This window comes from Lupinus angustifolius, chromosome LG15 (assembly GCF_001865875.1).
Source record: "Lupinus angustifolius cultivar Tanjil chromosome LG15, LupAngTanjil_v1.0, whole genome shotgun sequence".
NCBI lineage: Eukaryota > Viridiplantae > Streptophyta > Magnoliopsida > Fabales > Fabaceae > Lupinus > Lupinus angustifolius.
In genome coordinates this window covers 17,979,386-17,997,697 of record NC_032023.1, presented here as the reverse complement: position 1 = coordinate 17,997,697, position 18,312 = coordinate 17,979,386, and the positions used below count along the sequence as shown (strand labels likewise).

The window sequence follows — 18,312 nt, the reverse complement described above, 5'->3', positions numbered from 1 at the left end:
AAACACATTAGTTCAAATATGATGTCCTCTCAAACTTTCTCTCGACATAGAAAGGAAGAGATTGTGATAAGAAAAAAGTACCAGGATAAACCCTTTCATAGTTTCATTGGATTGAAATGTAATACAAAATGCATGCTTAATTTGTCAGGAAACTTGTCAACTTAAGTAATGCAGGCTGTAAGAGGCGGTACGTCATGATTCATAGGATTATGTGATGGAATTTATTAGAGAACAAATTTTGTAAAAAAATGGGGTAAGGTCGAAAAAAACAAATAAGATAAATGTTGCCTCTAAGGTATGTAAGAATACTAGGCTTTAGCTTCGTTTGCTCTACCATTCTCCATCTTTTGTAGATTGGATGCAACAGATGTGTCAACAAATTAAATCTCCTTTACAACATAATGTTGAGCATTAGTTTGGTTTCCACGTTCTAAACAAAGCATATCCACAATGTTAGTTTATACACTAACAAACTGCTTAACTCTCTCTTTGTCAAACAAGCAAAATCAAGAGGAGCACTTAAAAGAAACAAAAGGATGGATGTCAACCAAAGAATGAAAAAGAGCATTAAGATTTTGGAGAAGGCATCCACTCAGCGAGATAAGCTTTCACGAAGCGAACTTGAAACAATGAGTTTTGTAATAATCGCTCGGCGAACTAGGAGACTCGCTTAGTGATGTAGGAAGGCTGGTTGCATGTATCGAAGTTGAAGTTGCTTGTGGGAAAGGATCGGCAGGATTTGCACAAGTTTGGCGTTCGATGTCAGGATGATCATTATTATACCTTTCCAAATAGGGAATTGGACCAACAAACACAAATCATCGCTTTGTCTTGAGGTATAGGCTTTTTAGGCCATATGGGCTCGTTTCAGGTCTGAAAATGACTTTTACTATTTTTAGCAGTTTTTGTTTAATTTCGAGTTTGGATAATTTAGGATTAGGTTTACCGTTTTCTATTTAAATGCTCTTAGATAATTTCGTTTCATTATCTTACAATTAATAAAATTTTGAAGTTTCTCTATCTAGTGGATTCCATAGCTTATTTATTAGGTTTATGCTTGCAAACTTGTGTTTATCATTTTAAGTTTGATGCTTGTCAAACCCATGTGCTTCCGACTACATCACTGTGAGATATAGTAAGGAGTTTGACCACTTCTATTGTAAGGTTGAGCTCGCTCAACGAGACAAATTTATGAGTTTGAGGTTTTATTGCTTTACGATTTGACCGAGTGAGACTGAAGATTTCGCTAAGCAAGCCCAAGTTCGCTTAGTGAGAATCCAGCTTGCATCTTTTCAATAGTTTTTAGAATAAGTTAGTTATGTTCCTTAGGTGGAAGTTTGGTAGTTGATTTGCTTGTTTGTAATCCTATATAAATTGTAATCTCCTTCATGAATCAATTAAATAAAGTATTATCCAGTTTTGAATGCAAACTCTTTCAACCTCTCTTAACACTCCTCAATTGCTCTCACTTTTCATCATCTTTGTTTTTCATTCATCTTCTTGGTTATGGAGGATTTGGTTTCAACACTGTTTGCACACGTGAGAAGGAAAAAGAAGTATTTTGGATTTAAAAAATTAATGTTTTCAAATTTTCGATGTGTCCTTCAGCACATGCACATGGTTCTATTTATAGATCACTTAATATCACACTGAAAGAAAACAACTTTTCCAAAAATTTATCAATTAGTGAAAAATATGGTTTAAGTAGTAATAATGAATATACATTGATACAAATTAAAACATAACTATTTGCTTAGGGGAGCACATCTGTTGTCCCACACTTTGTGTCACTCCATGTGTTATGCGCTTGTAATTGGTCAAAATACTTAATAATTAAATTTTAACTTAAATATATTTTTTATGACCAATCAAACCCCATAATATATGAAATGGTACAAAGTGTGGAACAACAGATATGTACCCAGATATGTACCCTTGCCTAGGTGTCTAAAGTTCTGGAGAATGCATTGGTTCAGAGTGGTTTGTTCAGCGTGGATTATGAGAAATGAAGTGATTTTTCAGGAGAAGACCCCTAACTATGTGCATTTATTTGATTTGATTCAAACTAGATCATGGATTTTATTTATCTCCTTTATTCGTCATAAATTTTGGTTGTTTGTAAATTGGTATATGAATCATAATCTTTGTATAACGCTAAGTTCAACAAACTATTGAATTGTTCTTTTTGTATTGGGTGGGCACCATTGTACTTCTTTACTACAATTTTTCTTTATCAAAAATACTATTTGCATAGTGTCAACTCTTGTGTCCCCTGCTTGAACACACGAGGTTCGAATCCATTCAACAACACTTTTCATTTTATTTTTTCAGTCTGCAAAAAGGTTTCAACATAAAACATATCACAAGCAAGATTTGAACCTTGAACCAAGTTACCCACTAAGTAACATCGTGACCACTGGGCCATGCAGCAATGAAATATTTATCTTTTTCATAGGAGTAATATAGCGATGGACAATGTTACAAATTAAAAAAGTGTGGCTTTGTCTACCAAAATTGCAGTGTTCGTTGCAATATCAAAAGCTTGCAAAGAAATGTTTTGGATGAAGTGATTCTTGCTTGAGTAATTAGGTCAAGAACGTTCTGTATTGTGATAGTTAGAGCGCAATATAATCCACTTGATCAAGAATTCAAGTTTCCGCTTGAGGTCGAAAGATATAGACAAGAGATATCACTTCATACATGATATATCAAAATCCAAACAATTACAACTCAAGTAAATTAATATCACTATCAATAGTTTAGATTTGATGACCATGCTATTTCATAATGAAACGTATGAGTTTTGCATAAGAGTGGTTAAATGATTGTAGCCCTCTACTTAAATTGGGAGGGGAGATTGATTGGTTTCCCTCTTTAGGAGGATAAAAAAAGACATAAATAAAAAATAAAAAAATTAAATGCAAATAAAAGAAGGTTAGGAGAAGTTGAAGAAAATGGATGGAAGGAGAAAAACTCTTGTGAAAGGTTAGGAGAAGTCATCTCTGACAAAAGTTAATATTAAAGAGAGAAGCTATGATATTCTTCATTAATGAATAGTTAAGTACTTCAAAAATTAAAAGGAATTACAACTTTTAATGACACATTTATCCTTTTAATTATAATAAAATTACTTTTTTCTAAAGACACCATAAGATAGTCTCTTCAATATGAGAGAAATACCTTTTGAGAGAAAAAATTAGAGGATAGCTAATTTTTTTTTGTAATAATATTATTTTCACTTTTATAATTCCATTAATTTATAAATGGAATACATTTTTGTCGTGTCATTGTGATTACACGGAGTGTTGGAAAACTCTCATCCTGAATTAATTTAATTATTCAGGTACCGTATTAGGTGATTATAGTGAGGAAAGAAGATCTATGCCCATATTGATATTTAAATTAATGCTTGGCTGTTTAACATTTGCCTAAGCCTAGAGATTGAAGTTTTAAACATAGCCAAAAATACTAAACATACACTACAATCATGGCTTCATGGGTTAGGAATAGGAAGAACTTGAGGAATCTCTGCTTCTAGGGTGACATTTTTCTTCATTTTCTTGGCTTGTTTTATCTCACCATAAAAGTATGATACAAAGCCCCAAAGGGAGAGTATCAGAGCCACACCCTTTTCTGCATTAAATTTTTCTTTGAAGAAAATAACCGCCAACACTTCTGTTACAGGTAAAAATGCAGCAACTATAACACCGGACAATAAAGATGAGGCACAAAAAACCACCCCTATTGCTCCCACGAAGAAACACTGATACAGTAAAGCAGTCCCGGCTAGCACGGTGTAGTAAACAACTTCCCCATGATCGAATTGTCTTGCTTCCTTAGAGATTGACTGAAAACGAAGACACCAAAAACTCTAAAAAAATTAAAATAAGTTGCAATTGAATATTGTAATAAATAATAAAAAAAATTAAGAATAAGAAGATAGATGAAAGAAAAAAAAATTACTTATTGCCTATCACAGTAACATCATAGTCAAGACTATGAATCTGTATCAAACAAGCGTAGATTAGATGGTGAAAACTTGAAAACTTTTCGGGTGCTTTGCCACCTTTGCTTAAAAAAAAAAAGCTGCTAGGAATAGAATTTGTGTTTGGTAGTACTAAGAGATTTCTTACTCATAGTGATCCTATAATACTTGAGTAAGATTGTCTCCAATTGGTAAAAGATAGGTGTGATTTAGACAAAAAGACTAAGTATATTTAGCGAGATAATCATTAAGGTTATGCACTAATCAAGTAGCTTATTACTAATAACTTAGGTAGGGTTTGTGCTTCTTGTTTCTTCTTATCACTGTCCATTTTGAAAATGACAAAAGTATTATTTTGGTATCTTAACTTATTTGCTTTTTTCAGTTTGGTGCTTAACTTTTTCTTATTTTGTTCCTTTCCTTAACACATTAGTTCATTAGTTAAAAAAATTCTAGTGTCTATTTTGTTGTCTTGTTATATGTTATTTACTTTTCTTGCCATGTGTCGTTTACTAGTTGTGACATGATCACATATGGACTAATGTAAGTACGGAAACAAAGAAATGGACCAAGTTGAGAAAAAATATGAGACCCAATTTTATAAAGACAAATAAGTCTTTTCTATCAATAATTAAAACTTTAAATAATTAAAACTTTATTAATTAAGAGATGAAAATATTATAAAAACAAATGATACTTCTGTCCAAAGAATCCCTATAATTAATAAAAACAAAAAAACAAAAAAAAAACAAATAAGTTAAGGGACCATGGTAACAATTTTGCCTTTTATGAATGATATTTATCCCTAATCCTTAATTATATAATAATATTATTTTGGATTATCTTTTAAAGTAATAAGTCTATAATAGTAATCCAAAAAACATATATTATATATTTGAATTGTTATATTTGTATGTCATTTTACATATATTAATTAGCTTATAAGTTAATACTACCAAACAATTCTAATTTAATTAAAGTAATAAATATACAATAGTAATCCAAAAAAAATATGTTATATATTTGAATTGTTATATTTTTATGTCGATTTACATATATTAATTAGCTTTTAAGTTAATATTACCAAACAATTCTAATTTATTTAATTAATTTATCATATTTCAACTAATTGATACCATTTAGCTGTGCCAAAACAGTCTATTTTTACGAAAATAAATCATAAAGCTTGCATTAATGTAGTTCACAAGAGAAATTATGAAATTTGGACATCCCATTGGGTAAATCATAGCGGAACCTTTCATGTACAAAACGTTTTTTTTTTGTTTGATAGAAAGTGAGGAAAATGTATAAGTACATGTATTCAAACTTAAAAGTATAAAAACATAATGGTGCATGTGTTGAATTAGTTCTACATGTAAGTTATAACAGAACTTGTTCATGTTGTAATTTCAAGGAATAGAGTAACCTTAAAGTCATTGGTTACGATCATTCCCGTGATCCCAATGAAAGAAGCGAACATGCACATAATGAACTGAGCCTCCAAGACCGTTGAGTAGCATATAGTTTGCTTAACCTTCTTGTACGCTAACTCCACCACAGGTAAAATAAACCCTTCCAACACTGCAGCCAATACTGTTAAAGCAAAACCCATTGCATATTGTTTATTAGACTCACCAGCAGGACGATCCCCAGTTGAATGCATAGCCAAAACTCCCGCTGCAATAGTGAGCAAAACAATGGTGTTTACAGAATAAGCCCTAAACTTCTGCCTTACTAAGAGGAATGAGAAGAGCGCGTTGAAGGCTAGTTGAGTGGCTAAAATTAGAGAAGAAGTGGTTACAGGAAGCCGAGACACGCCAAAGGCAAAGAAAAAATTGTTGAGGCCAGTGATGAGACCGATAACGACGAAGGCAAAAAATAGAGGTGGCTCCATAAGCATGAGCTTTATTTTTGTGCTTTGAGTGGCGGCGGCGCTGCGACGACGGCGGATGTAGGCGATGGAAAGAGGAATTAGAATGATTGGGAAGCCGCAGGCTTCAAGGAAGCTAGGTAGCCAAACACGGTGGCCGCCGTCGAGGAAGTAGAGGCGCATCATGAGTGGGCCGCCTGAGACGCCTATGGCTAGCACGGCGCAACTTATTATGAGAAGAATTCTCTTCATGGTTTTCTCTTGTGCTCCTTCTGCCATGGCTAGCTGTACTCAGTTAGCTACAATTATCTTACTTATATAAATTATGGAGAGCAAATAATTTTTCTCCCTTCAACTCCTCCCCCATATTGGAATATGGAATATGAGGAGAAAGATAAACTTTTTAAATTTTAAAACATTTTTTATTTAAAAATAACTTAAAACCATAATTATTACAAATTTATTTATTATCATCTGCCACAATCTTTATTGATTATATGATATGAATTCCTAACATAATATAAATGTGTTAGTAAATGCTTACAAATAATTCATAATCCATGTCTATCAAAATTTAATTAAATCAAATATTCAATTCAACTAACTATATAAGTTAGTTAGTTTAAATAGATACAATTTACCAACAAGGTAAATTAATTGATATAAGAGCCTATTAGATTTTCATATAGATTAAAATGTTAACTTTTTATTCTTGATGATGATAGTTATTGCGATAGGGCAATCACATATCTCAAAAAAGATTAATTCCTTATATATAGGATAGAGGAATACGAACTTCAATTTATTGATTATATTTAATGATATTCATTTATATTAGGGGTGACAATTGGATGTGTTCGGATGGATTTGAATTTGGACTATAATGGATGGATAGAAAACTATCTATCAATTCACATAAATTCATTATATCATATTTTTAAATTATCCAAATCATAGCCAATAGGTTGCAATCCATTCATTCTATTCATGTATCCATTTTAATGGATTGGATGGATGGATATCCAACCTACTTTTTTGAATTTGAACAAAATATTTTTAATAAAGCAATTTGAAGAACAAAATTCTTTTAAAAATTATTATTTAATAAAGCATTTTTAAATAACATTTTTAAAAGTGTTTTTAAAAAAATTTACTTTTTCAAAGTGATTTTTTTAATAAAAAAAACACATTTTAAAAAATAATTTTCTTAAAAAACACTTTTAAAAAGTGTTTTTTTATAAGCATTTTTAAAAAGGTGAATTTGTGAAGTTTTTTTATAAGCACTCTTAATGACAAAAATCTTTAGTGCAACATAATTGGTAGGAGTGTAAAAGTTTGATTCGGTTTTTGATGCAATTTAGTGATCGCACCGAACACAAAGATATGGTTGGTTCTACTCGATTAACCGCAAATTTTATTTAGAAACCGAACTGAACCAATCTTTAATAATTCGGTTCGGTTCCGCGGTTTTTCAACTTTTTTTAAAAAACTTTTAAGAAATAGTTGAACAAAATTTTCAAAGTATAGAGTCAACTAAATGAATACTAAACACATCAATAAAGAAGTATTTAATACTCTTTCTAGTAAAACAATAATAATTCAACATCTCAACGCACTACAAACTTGAAATTTTAGTCCACAAAATCTTCGACAATGTCTAACAAAATTTAGGAATGACAAACTTGGTACCAATTCTTTAGTTTAAGAGTAACACCTAATACTCTACATCATTAGTAATGTCCTCAAGTTCTTTATTTATTTTATTTTTTGTTCCTTAATTTCTTTATTTAATTAATTTAATTAGTGATTAGTGACAAAATGTATACTAGGTTTTTAGTTTTTTTTCTATTTTCTTAATGAATAATAGATATTTAGGTTTGTTTACTAAATTATTTTTTATATTTGCCTCTTATTTATAGCCTATTTGTATTAATAATCCTAAATTCTTAATCATATTTTATCTCCTAACTTTAAATCTTAACCACCCAAATATAAAATAAAATTATTTTTTAACATGTGGTTCGGTTCAAGTTCTAACTGTTCCAAAATTTACAAAACTGTGAACCGAATCGAACTTAAATCGTTCCAAATAAAAAAACTGAACCGAACTGCGGAACCGAACCAAACCACATTTTATGGTTCGGTTTCACAATTTAAACCGAAAGCGCTTACACCCCTAATAATTGGGACTTCCACAAGTTATATGCAACAGTCCATCATCCTGAAGTATTTTATTTTGTTATTATATTATCATATTAGTCAATAACCAAAATGACATATTTATACTTTACATTAAGATGTTGGGGCAAAACACTAAGGCCGAAATCGTTTATACTTTTTTATAATCACTTTTTAATATCACAATTGCAATTTTCAACTTTTGTAACGTGTGGGGGGTTATGCTTAGAAAAGTGAGAGAGATTTTTTATATTAATATTGAATTAATTGGAAAAAAATGTTTTTATTTTGTTGGATGGATTGCGTATCCATCCAAATGGATATACTCAGAGATATTCATTGGATATAATAGATGGATTTGAATACATCCAATATCAATATTATCCATTGGATTATATCCATTTAAATCAATTAGTTCTAACAGGTGGATTTGGATGGATTTTGGATAATTTTGTCACCTGATCCAAAAGCAACAAAAAATATTCCAATAAAAATGATTGAAAAAAATAGATTTAAGCAACTAAAATGTGTAGAAATGTGAGCTTAAAACATTTATTATAAAATAGTGATTATTAATAAAATGATTTTTGAAAAGTGATTTTAAATTGTGCTTTCTTAAAAAAAAAAAGATTAAATGTAATTTTTTTCAACTTCAATTTGGTCTAAATTTTTTAAAATAGATCGAAATTCATTATTTAACTTTGGATATGAATGCATTGATTAAGAGTCTTCTTCATTAATAGAGATACAAATATTATATAATAATAAATAAAAGGCAACATGTAAAGATAAATTTATCCTTTTATTAATCAAGAAATAATAGTTTTATAATTGAAAATATGAAGAGAAATAAAGACTTGTCACTCTATTACTTTAGAAATTGTTGTTCCAATGTATTATATTTTAAGTAAGGTTTAATGAATCTTATATGAATTGATCAATATTTTTCATCTATTCATTGTGGTCTCTTCTAATCCATCAAATGCATTCATTTCTCATGAAAATCTTGAAGTTGTTCGAAAGAATAACATACACAATTAGCTATATCTTATACAATTTGAGATTCTATTAGAATGTAAGAAAATGAAATTTTATAAGTTTTGAATTTATTTAATTCAAACTAATAAAATATTAGGACCTTTAAAAATTGGTTTTGTGTCAACATCTCTGTTCAATTCTAATTTCTTTCCGTACTATTTATTGAATAAAGATCACATGTTTTAAAAAAAATTTATCTCCATATTTTAAATCAATCATATTTTATTAAGTAATATAATTTTTTTATTTTTATAATATTTTAATTAAGTGTCATTTTTAATTAGAACGATATACAAATAAAACATAAAAAATAGAACGGATGATATCCATTACCAATTATTAAAAGCAAATTATTCTAGCAAATAACTCTCATCCGCACTAACGGGGTACAACAATATTAAAGTCTCTTGAATATGCATGATTATGTTGAATATAGTTGTTTTAAAGGTATTGATTAAAGCAAAAAAATACAAAGAAAGGTCTGTGGAGTTAGTAAGATTCAAATATTATCACGTCGCACCACTTCTTTTCAGAATGATGGTATTGATTATATCGAATTTTACCTATGAATATCCGCGAATATCGGTATTTATGCCATCCTTACTCGGGAAAGAAAATATGAAAACTAAAATAAAAAAAGAATATTAAAACACTAGAACAAAATTCAATTTCATCGAATTCTCTTTTATATACAAATTATCTCATACGCATGTCAAAGAGAAGATGAATACTCAAATAACAAAATCCAACTTCATCAAACTAGCCAGCTAAACCAACACTAGGTATTGAATTAAGACATTTTATTCTAGCGAAGTATTGTCCCCCCTAATTGAAGAGAGACTAGTCTCACAGGTACATACACAAGCTAGAACCTTTCAATACATTTTTTTTTCATACGCTAAATAAATTAAAAGATGCTTTGATTAATAACATTAATTAAACCAAGTTAACATGCTTGATTATTAAAGATTTTCTTTAAAAGTACATAATGGATGTATTCTAATAGATAATCAATTATAGATAAAGATTGTAATATAGACTATCGAAGAGAGTTTTATATCTGCATAGAAAGTTTTCTTCACACAAAAAAAAATCCATACACCTAATATATTTTCTTAATTACAAAATTCAGCTATCTATATTATTGATATTATTTAATACTATTAGCTGTAAGTGTCAATAAAGAAGCAATTAATATTTACCATCATTTTGAAAAGAAGTGGTGCGACGTGATAATAATTGAATATTTCTTTGTACCAAAGATGAAGTATATTTCAATATTTCAATATAAATAAACACATGGACTTTATTAAGTGATTATAATAATTTTCATTTTCAATCTTTCATATATGATTTATGTATCCCCAGTAATATTTATCATCATGAACCAAACAAGGCTCAAAATTATTTTATCCTTTTCTTATTTTTTTTCCACCTTATTTTTTGCCTATTTTTTCTTATTGCTTATATTTTTAATACGTTGCAAGTGTCGCAACTTATATGAGGATTACAGTTTGTTGACATTAGAAGTTGTTAGTGTTTTTCAGTAATTTCTTAGTCTTTAAATAAAAATTGTGTATGATTACAACAAATATGACTTTTAATTTAAATATTAAAAGATTTATATCACATCATTACAAAATATCTGTCTTAATAACTTGCTAAAAACATGTTCGTAAATCAAAGGCTATTAATATCTTAGTCCATTTTTTCAAAGTGGCCTTATTCATGATATAAAAATTTGGTTGGAAAACATATATCCCTATTATTACATATTAGTTAGTATCACACTCAATGCTGTCCCCAATTCCATCCAATCAATATGCTCCACCATGAAAAATTGTAGCATTATATAACAGAATTTAATTTGTAAAGTCAAATCATAATACACAAGAGTATTTAGAAGTGCTAGTTAAAAAATAAATATTTGAAATAGAAGTTTAAAAGGAAGAAAAAGAAGAAAGCCCAACCCACCCGGGCACATTACGTAACAGAGTCGTAGAGAAGTCAAATTGCTTCTATGTTCTTTCATTCTCCTAATCCCAAATCCTAAAGGTCATTGGTATTTACTGTTGTTAGTCCACAATCCTTTCTCTCAACAAAGTTGCCAATATTACCATCCCTTAAGTATGAAATTGTTTTGAAAAAATTGAGGCTTCAAGAGCAGTATTTTCTTTTTGCTAGCAAGTTGAGTTTGTGGTGTAAGTGGAGGTGGAAAATAAAATAAGTCACAATCAAGTTTAATCTGTTATTTATAAATATGTTAATAAATTTGCTTTTGAATAGGTGAAGAGATCTGTTTTTAAATAGATTCATCTAACATTAATATTGATATAAATAAATAACATAATATAAATGTTAATATATAATATAATTCAAGAGAATAAAACATCTCCTCATATTAAGAGATAATTTATCTCTTTTAGCCAATAAAAGTTTGATACATGTACTGTTTGTTTAGTTTTAAAAATATTTTTTTAGAAATAATTAAATAGGACACATATATGATTTTAGTGGCTTGAGAAGATAACTTATATCATTATATCAGAATATGTTTTGCCCTCATATTTAAATATATCAATCATTTATATTTAATTGGACATTTAGATGATTTGAAGTTGTTAAATTAAATAAGCATTTTAAAAGTCTTAGCGGCCAAGCCCAAGCCCATAAATAATTAAATTAATAAAAATGCGCTCTAATTCTCTAAATATTCATTCTGGCGTTTCATCAAGAAAATAAGCACCTTTCCTCAAATTCTTCTTAATTCTAGCGCAACCCAAACAAAAAACATCAAATTCTCAAAATCATCAAACGGTTCTTACGAAACCTCGACGATGAAGCTGAAATAAGCTGTCCTGTTGTTGAACCTCGATGCTACGGAACTGCACCCAACTATTCTCAACGCTTACCAACCTTGAAGATCATGTCACTGAATAGTGCAATATAGGTAGAACAATTGAGAATGGTATTGTTGGAACTAGAACTAGAACTAATGTTGATTACTTAAACCCGTACTTATTAAAATAGATGTGTTTTCTCTTTTGTATAATCGATTAACAATACGATTAACCGATTACGTAGTTAGTTACTTCAGTTAGTTAAGTTGAGTTTTGTTTGTGATTTTATTATAAAATGTGAGTCTTACACATTTGTAATCACAATTCAATAATGAAAATATTATGAGGTATTGTTTAATACTCTAGTGCCAATTCTATTTTTCTATGAAGCTTGAATCTTTGTTATTATTGTTCCTATCTTGAGTTCTTTCTTTTCCAGTATGAAATCCATGTTTTAACATGGTATCAGAGCATAATTATCTTTCTAATAGCTTCCGCTTATGGCTCTATCATTCCAAGATTCTTTATTTGGCTTGCTTTGATTCTTCTTACATGGGTGTTGTTAATCAATCATTTGCAGAATTTGCTCAGTAAAGAATTTTTGTCATTTCTTGAAGATTCGTTCACTGCGGAATTCTTTTTTAGTGTTAAATCCATTGATTTCAGAATTCTTGCTAATTCCTTGATTGAGAATCACAATCAAGCATTCCATATTCTTCCATCCATCAACCTTTCTTCTTCTTTTTTTTTGCAAGCTTTGCTTATTCTTTTATTCTGTTTGTAAAGGCAACAATATTTGAAGAATTTTATTCTTTGTAAGTCAAGTATGCAACACAAATGTAAGGTGAGGAATTTGAAGCAGAAGTCTCCATAGGGACTAAAATTCTTGATCAGGAGCAAGTGGATGAGGTTACTTTCGATAGATGCAAGGGAACAAGAATCCGCTAGAAGAAGATGTGGGTTTGAGAAACATAGAAAAACCTAATTGGCTTTGCTTATTTTAGTTTTGCTAGGTGCTTGCATGGAAATTTGTATTGGTACACTCATGCCATCCATTTCAGTTCTTTCTTCTATTGAAGGGTTGAAAATCAAGACAAAGATTACAAACAATAATATGGTGCCTCTTATTTCTTATGTTCTATTGGTTGGATTCTTTGTTCATAGAAGGAAACTGATTAAAGTTATTAATGAATATAAAGGAGAAGATCATCTTCTCTCATGGTTGCAATGTATCAAGTGGGTACAAGAAACATTTTCTCTAGGTGGAGACAGTTCTGGACTTTATGATTTAGGAGGAGTATGTTCATAGATGTTATATGGAAAACAAATTGTGGTTATGGTTTAGCAGTAATTTCCAACCCTAGCAGATTGCATCTATGGCAGAAGGTGGTGGCATGTACAAGTTGTCAAGATCACTATCATATTATTTTCTTATTCTTTATCATTTACCCCCAATTATTTCTCATTTCTTTAATACTCTAGTTTTTTACCCCTCTCTTTCTCATTAAACACACAACATTATAGTGTGTAATTTTTTTCCCTCATTGAAGCAACATATAAGGATCAAGATTAAGGTCCATCTCATTTCTCTCTTTCATCCGTTATGATTGGTTTGCTTCTGTCAAATAGATGGTTAAGCATTAGATGAAATTGCTTCTGCCAAATGATGGTTAAGCGTCAGTATTGCTTCACGTTCAGATTTCAAGACTGGGAGACGGAGATTCGCTCACCAGCAAGAGGAGGTTTTAGAGTATAATCATCATGATTCACTAAAATCATTTCAAGTTTTGAATGTTTGATACATTCCAGCTTGCGGTGGCGTGTTAAAATAGATGTGTTTTCTCTTTTGTATAATCGATTAACAATAAGATTAACCGATTACGTAGTTAGTTACTTCAGTTAGTTAAGTTGAGTTTTGTTTGTGATTTTATTATAAAATGTGAGTCTTACACATTTGTAATCACAATTCAATAATGAAAATATTATGAGGTATTGTTTAATACTCTAGTGTCAATTCTATTTTTCTATGAAGCTTGAATCTTTGTTCTTCTTGTTCCTATCTTGAGTTCTTTCTTTTCAAGTATGGAAATCCATGTTTTATGAGTACTATCATTCTTTTTTCATTCAAAGTTTTGTTTATTTGAAGATTATTTATTTTCTTCTCAAAATTTATTTATCCTAATTATTTTCATTTTGTTTCTAAGCCCAATGCTTGTTTCTGAAAACCCAACTCATGGTATCTTGATAATAATTTTGCCACTGTTTCAAGGAGTGACTTTATGGTCGAACAATGGGATGATACTTTTTGAGCAAAGAGTTTTATTTGTAAATAGCTGGACAAGGTCTTTAACAATGCCATTATTGAAACTGTGAAATGGTCCAGTCCCATGGTATAGTACGTTGATCATAATAGAGTGTCCCTTGGTTTATTTTAAGCCAATACTTCGTACAATATCTATTATTTTCATATATGCCTACGTAATTCTTACTGCATCTTTTGTTAAAATAGTTAGCTTTTATTAGTTGGTTAGTTAGTTTGGTTAGGATAATTAGTTTTTTTTTTCTTTTTTATATAAAAGATTCATTGTGACTTTATATAACCATTCATTCAATCATGTAATTCATTTACTCAGGTCATTCAATATTCATTTAATAAATGAAATTCATATTCTTCCATTGCTCTTTGATTTATTATAGGTGATTTAAGATGTTGTTTCCAAGCTCGAGGAGGCACTAGCTATTAATCCCAAGAAGCATGATACTCTTTGGTGCTTGGGAAATGCCCACACTTCAAAAACATTTTTAATTCCAGCACGATGAGGCCAAATCTTAATTTGATAAGGCAACTGAGTACTTCTAACAAGCTGTTGATGAGGACCCTACAAATGAACTTTACTAGAAATCGTTGGAAGTGGCTACTAAGGCTCCTGAGCTGCATGTAGAAATCCATAAGCAGGGGTTTGGTCAACAGTTGCAGCTTGCTGGACCTTCATCTTCTTCTTCAAGAATAAAGATTCTTCTTTGGCAACGCTTTCAAAACTATCCAAGAATGATTGTCTTGGTTGATTTGACACTGCCAAGACCCAAAAACATATACATATTGTGAACACCCATTTTTTCTGGCCCATAAAAAGCCAAATATGCTTTTCAAAATAATAAAACTGGCTATTTTTTATTTTAGGACTTATTACGGATTTAAATAGGATATTTAAATGTACCACTTAAATGTTTACAAGAAAAAGTTATAAAGAAATTTAAATTGTTAGACATAGGATAGGTTTCTTTAAACCTATATAATTTTGTGACAAAATAATAAAGAAAAAATATGAAAAAGAATTAAATTAAAATGGATCCTAAAAAGTCTATAATCAATTTTCTAAACGGGATAAAAATAATATTTTATTGTTATTTTTCAAATTTTATTATAAAATAAATAAAAGATAATTAAATTAGAATTTATAAAATAAAAAAATAAGGGAAATGTTCTAAAAATCCCTTTTAAAATCCGAAAACAAAAAAAACTTTCTTTTTATTTTTATGGAAATATAATTAAAACATATTCAGATATAATTATTTATTATTTTTTCAAAATTTATAAATTATAAAAAGTAATTAAAACATATATAATTAGGTTTAATTTGTTTTTTTTAAATAAAAATAAATAATAGTAAAAAAAAACACCAAGTCAAATCTGACTTGGTGGGTGCCTAATATTATGGGATTGTAGATCAGTGGAGATTATGTTTGTTAGTAATTTATTAGGGTTAAAAAGCAATATAAATAGGGTTTTGTAAGGGGTTAAGGGATTCCAAAAAGTTACATACTTTTAGAAAAACACTGCACAAAGATAGAGAGAAGAGGGAGAGAGAGAATTAAAATTCGCTCTGATCCAGTGTAAGCGAAACCATTAGAAGAACTGTGCACCCGTTCCACAAGCCACTAGAGTGATCTTCATCATGTTGCTTCTGGTGAATAGAAACCAGAGCCAACCAATGCTTGACACGCATGCAAGTTTACGATTGCATGCATAGCATGCACACTAAAACAAGGCGCCTCTATCCAACATTTATTCCCCCGTGGTCGTGCTTATTACGAGGACCGTGCACCGCTGATCTCCACCATTCATCTGAATGTGCAAACGCCAGCTCATACGCGCCACCACACGGGATCAATACTCATTCTGCCCTAATCTAGTATAGTCAAGTCCACCGTGAGACCCGTGCATCCTCCACTCCAGTGAACCGCATACGTCCATGTGGCCTACACCAACCATCATCGAGTAATTGCTAGACACATAGACACTCACTTCTGCTTCTATTTACACTCTATTAAATCTCATGCAGGTATAAATTTCCTCCTTAATTCTTTTTCTAATGCAAATTATTTGTGTAAAATAATAATAAAAATCTTATTTAACAAACAAAAAAGTATAAAAATAATTTTTTGGGAAATAAATATTTTTTTTTGCGAGGTGCAAACAAAATCGCATTTTTGAATAAAAATTTGAACATTTTTATTTTAATAAAACGTGACAACTAATACTTTTCAAAAAAATAAAATAATTTTGAGAATTAATCAAAGATAGAGAGAAGGTAGCCTCAAAGGCCTCTTTCTTCTCAAATCATCTTCGGAAGGTCGCTCTACGCCGCTTCTTTTCAATCAATTAAATCTCAAAATCGATTAAATTCTATTTTCATAATTATATAAATAAATAAAAAAATAACCAAATAAAAAAATTACCAATAAATAATCATGCAAAATAAACATTTTTGACTAAAAAATATATTCTATTTAATTAAAATACATTCAACCAACAAATGTTTTTCTACTGAAGAACAACGTATGTCTTGATTCCCTTAATAATAATAAAATTAAATGATTTTTTTGTAATAATTAATTAATTAAACATATAATTTAAATGAAAAAATAATAATAATAAAGTCATGTATTTTAATGAAGGTACCGCATAAGGCCGACAGGTAGGGTGTTAATACATTTCCTACCTTGTAACCGACTTTCAAACCCGGATATCAAAAAATCCAAAGGCCCAAGGTAATTGAGCTTAAAAGATTTTTCTACATTCTTAACTATAAAATGTAATGACGAATCTAAATAAAGTCGTGTAGCCGAAAATCGGGGCACGACACATAAGATGGAAACAAGATGGAGAAAGAAAAGGACGAAATAGACGAAATAGGGCGCATATGCCATAAATGAGATAATTACCGCTTTGATACCATGTTAAAATGGTAGGAATCATGGATAAGAGAGATCTTCTTGATGAACAAGAAGGAATGAGAAATGTTATTGAATTGAATTTATAAAGTTACATTGAATCATCTATATAAAGGGAAGAAAACACTATCTACCCTAACCAAATTAACTAACCTAACAAATACTAACTATTTTAATCATCTTCAAGGAAGTTTTTACTTTCTATATGTTTGTCTGAATGTGATATCATCATCTTTTATTAGCATTCCTCATATTTTCATTATTAGTTTAGCCATATAATAAGTAAGGTGACAATATTAGAAATTATGCACTTTGCCTCCCAAGCATTTCAATCAAGATTCAAAATTTTGGTAATGAAATCTCTTAGCCTCCCTTTAAGTTGCATGTTTTCTTTCCTTTAAAAAAATGAAGAGATGGTTGTATTGAACAACACCGTTTATGTTCACTTTATGAGAAATACTAACCTAGAAGGTCTACTTGACGATGCAGGTATATGTAAGGATGTAAAACAAGCACTTATTATTAAACTTGAACATGGAAGAATAAAACATGTACGTAGAATATTTGTATTTTTCTTTTAGTCATAGAAAAATTGTAAATTTCACCCAATCTTTGATTGATTAGCAAAAAGATAATCCGTACATGAGCGGAACAAAAGTTAAGAGAAAAAATAAGCTTTCATAAAGGATTTCATCACAACCTAAGTAAGATATTAAGTGTTTGTCATTTTTGGGAAAATTTACATTTCTAGTATAGTTTGACTGCCTTATTACCACTCTGGTATAACTTTTTAAAATATTACGAAACTAATATACTTTTTATTAAAATCGTGTATAGGGTACACGATTCATGGGAAACAGTTTTTGCCCCACCAAACTCGTGTATGGGGTACATGAGATTAATTTTCTCTCTCCTAATCTCGTGCACCCCATGCACGAGACCCCTCCCACTTTTTTTTTCTTCCTTTGACCGGTGTTTCCGGTCCAGGGTTTTTAAGAATTTTGTTCTGGTTTTTGAGTTGTATGAGTTATATCAAAATTATAGATTATTATTTGTATTATATTTTTTATTTTGTATGATGTAAACTAAGATTATTCATTCAGTTACATGTATCACTTTGAAAGCTAAATTGGTGAACGTTTTTTGGAATTTTAGATGAGTTTTTT

General features: G+C 29.8%; 1 protein-coding gene across 1 annotated transcript; it reads right to left on the bottom strand.

The window, feature by feature from the left end:
• LOC109327426 (purine permease 1-like) lies at positions 3,214-6,154 on the bottom strand. The gene is made up of 2 exons (XM_019560568.1): positions 5,412-6,154; positions 3,214-3,847 (listed from the first exon to the last, which is right to left on the bottom strand). Exons 1-2 carry the CDS (start codon positions 6,132-6,134, stop codon positions 3,494-3,496), a joined length of 1,077 nt encoding a protein of 358 aa, XP_019416113.1. The 5' UTR covers positions 6,135-6,154; the 3' UTR covers positions 3,214-3,493.

What these genes read in the sequence shown, in the direction of transcription:
- LOC109327426 (XM_019560568.1), bottom strand. Translation starts at nt 6,134, where the DNA reads ATGGCAGAAGGAGCACAAGAGAAAACCATGAAGAGAATTCTTCTCATA. An exon ending in TCGTAACCAATGACTTTAAG is followed by an intron (nt 3,848 to 5,411) that starts GTTACTCTATTC and finishes CTTCGTTTTCAG; the next exon opens with TCAATCTCTAAGGAAGCAAG.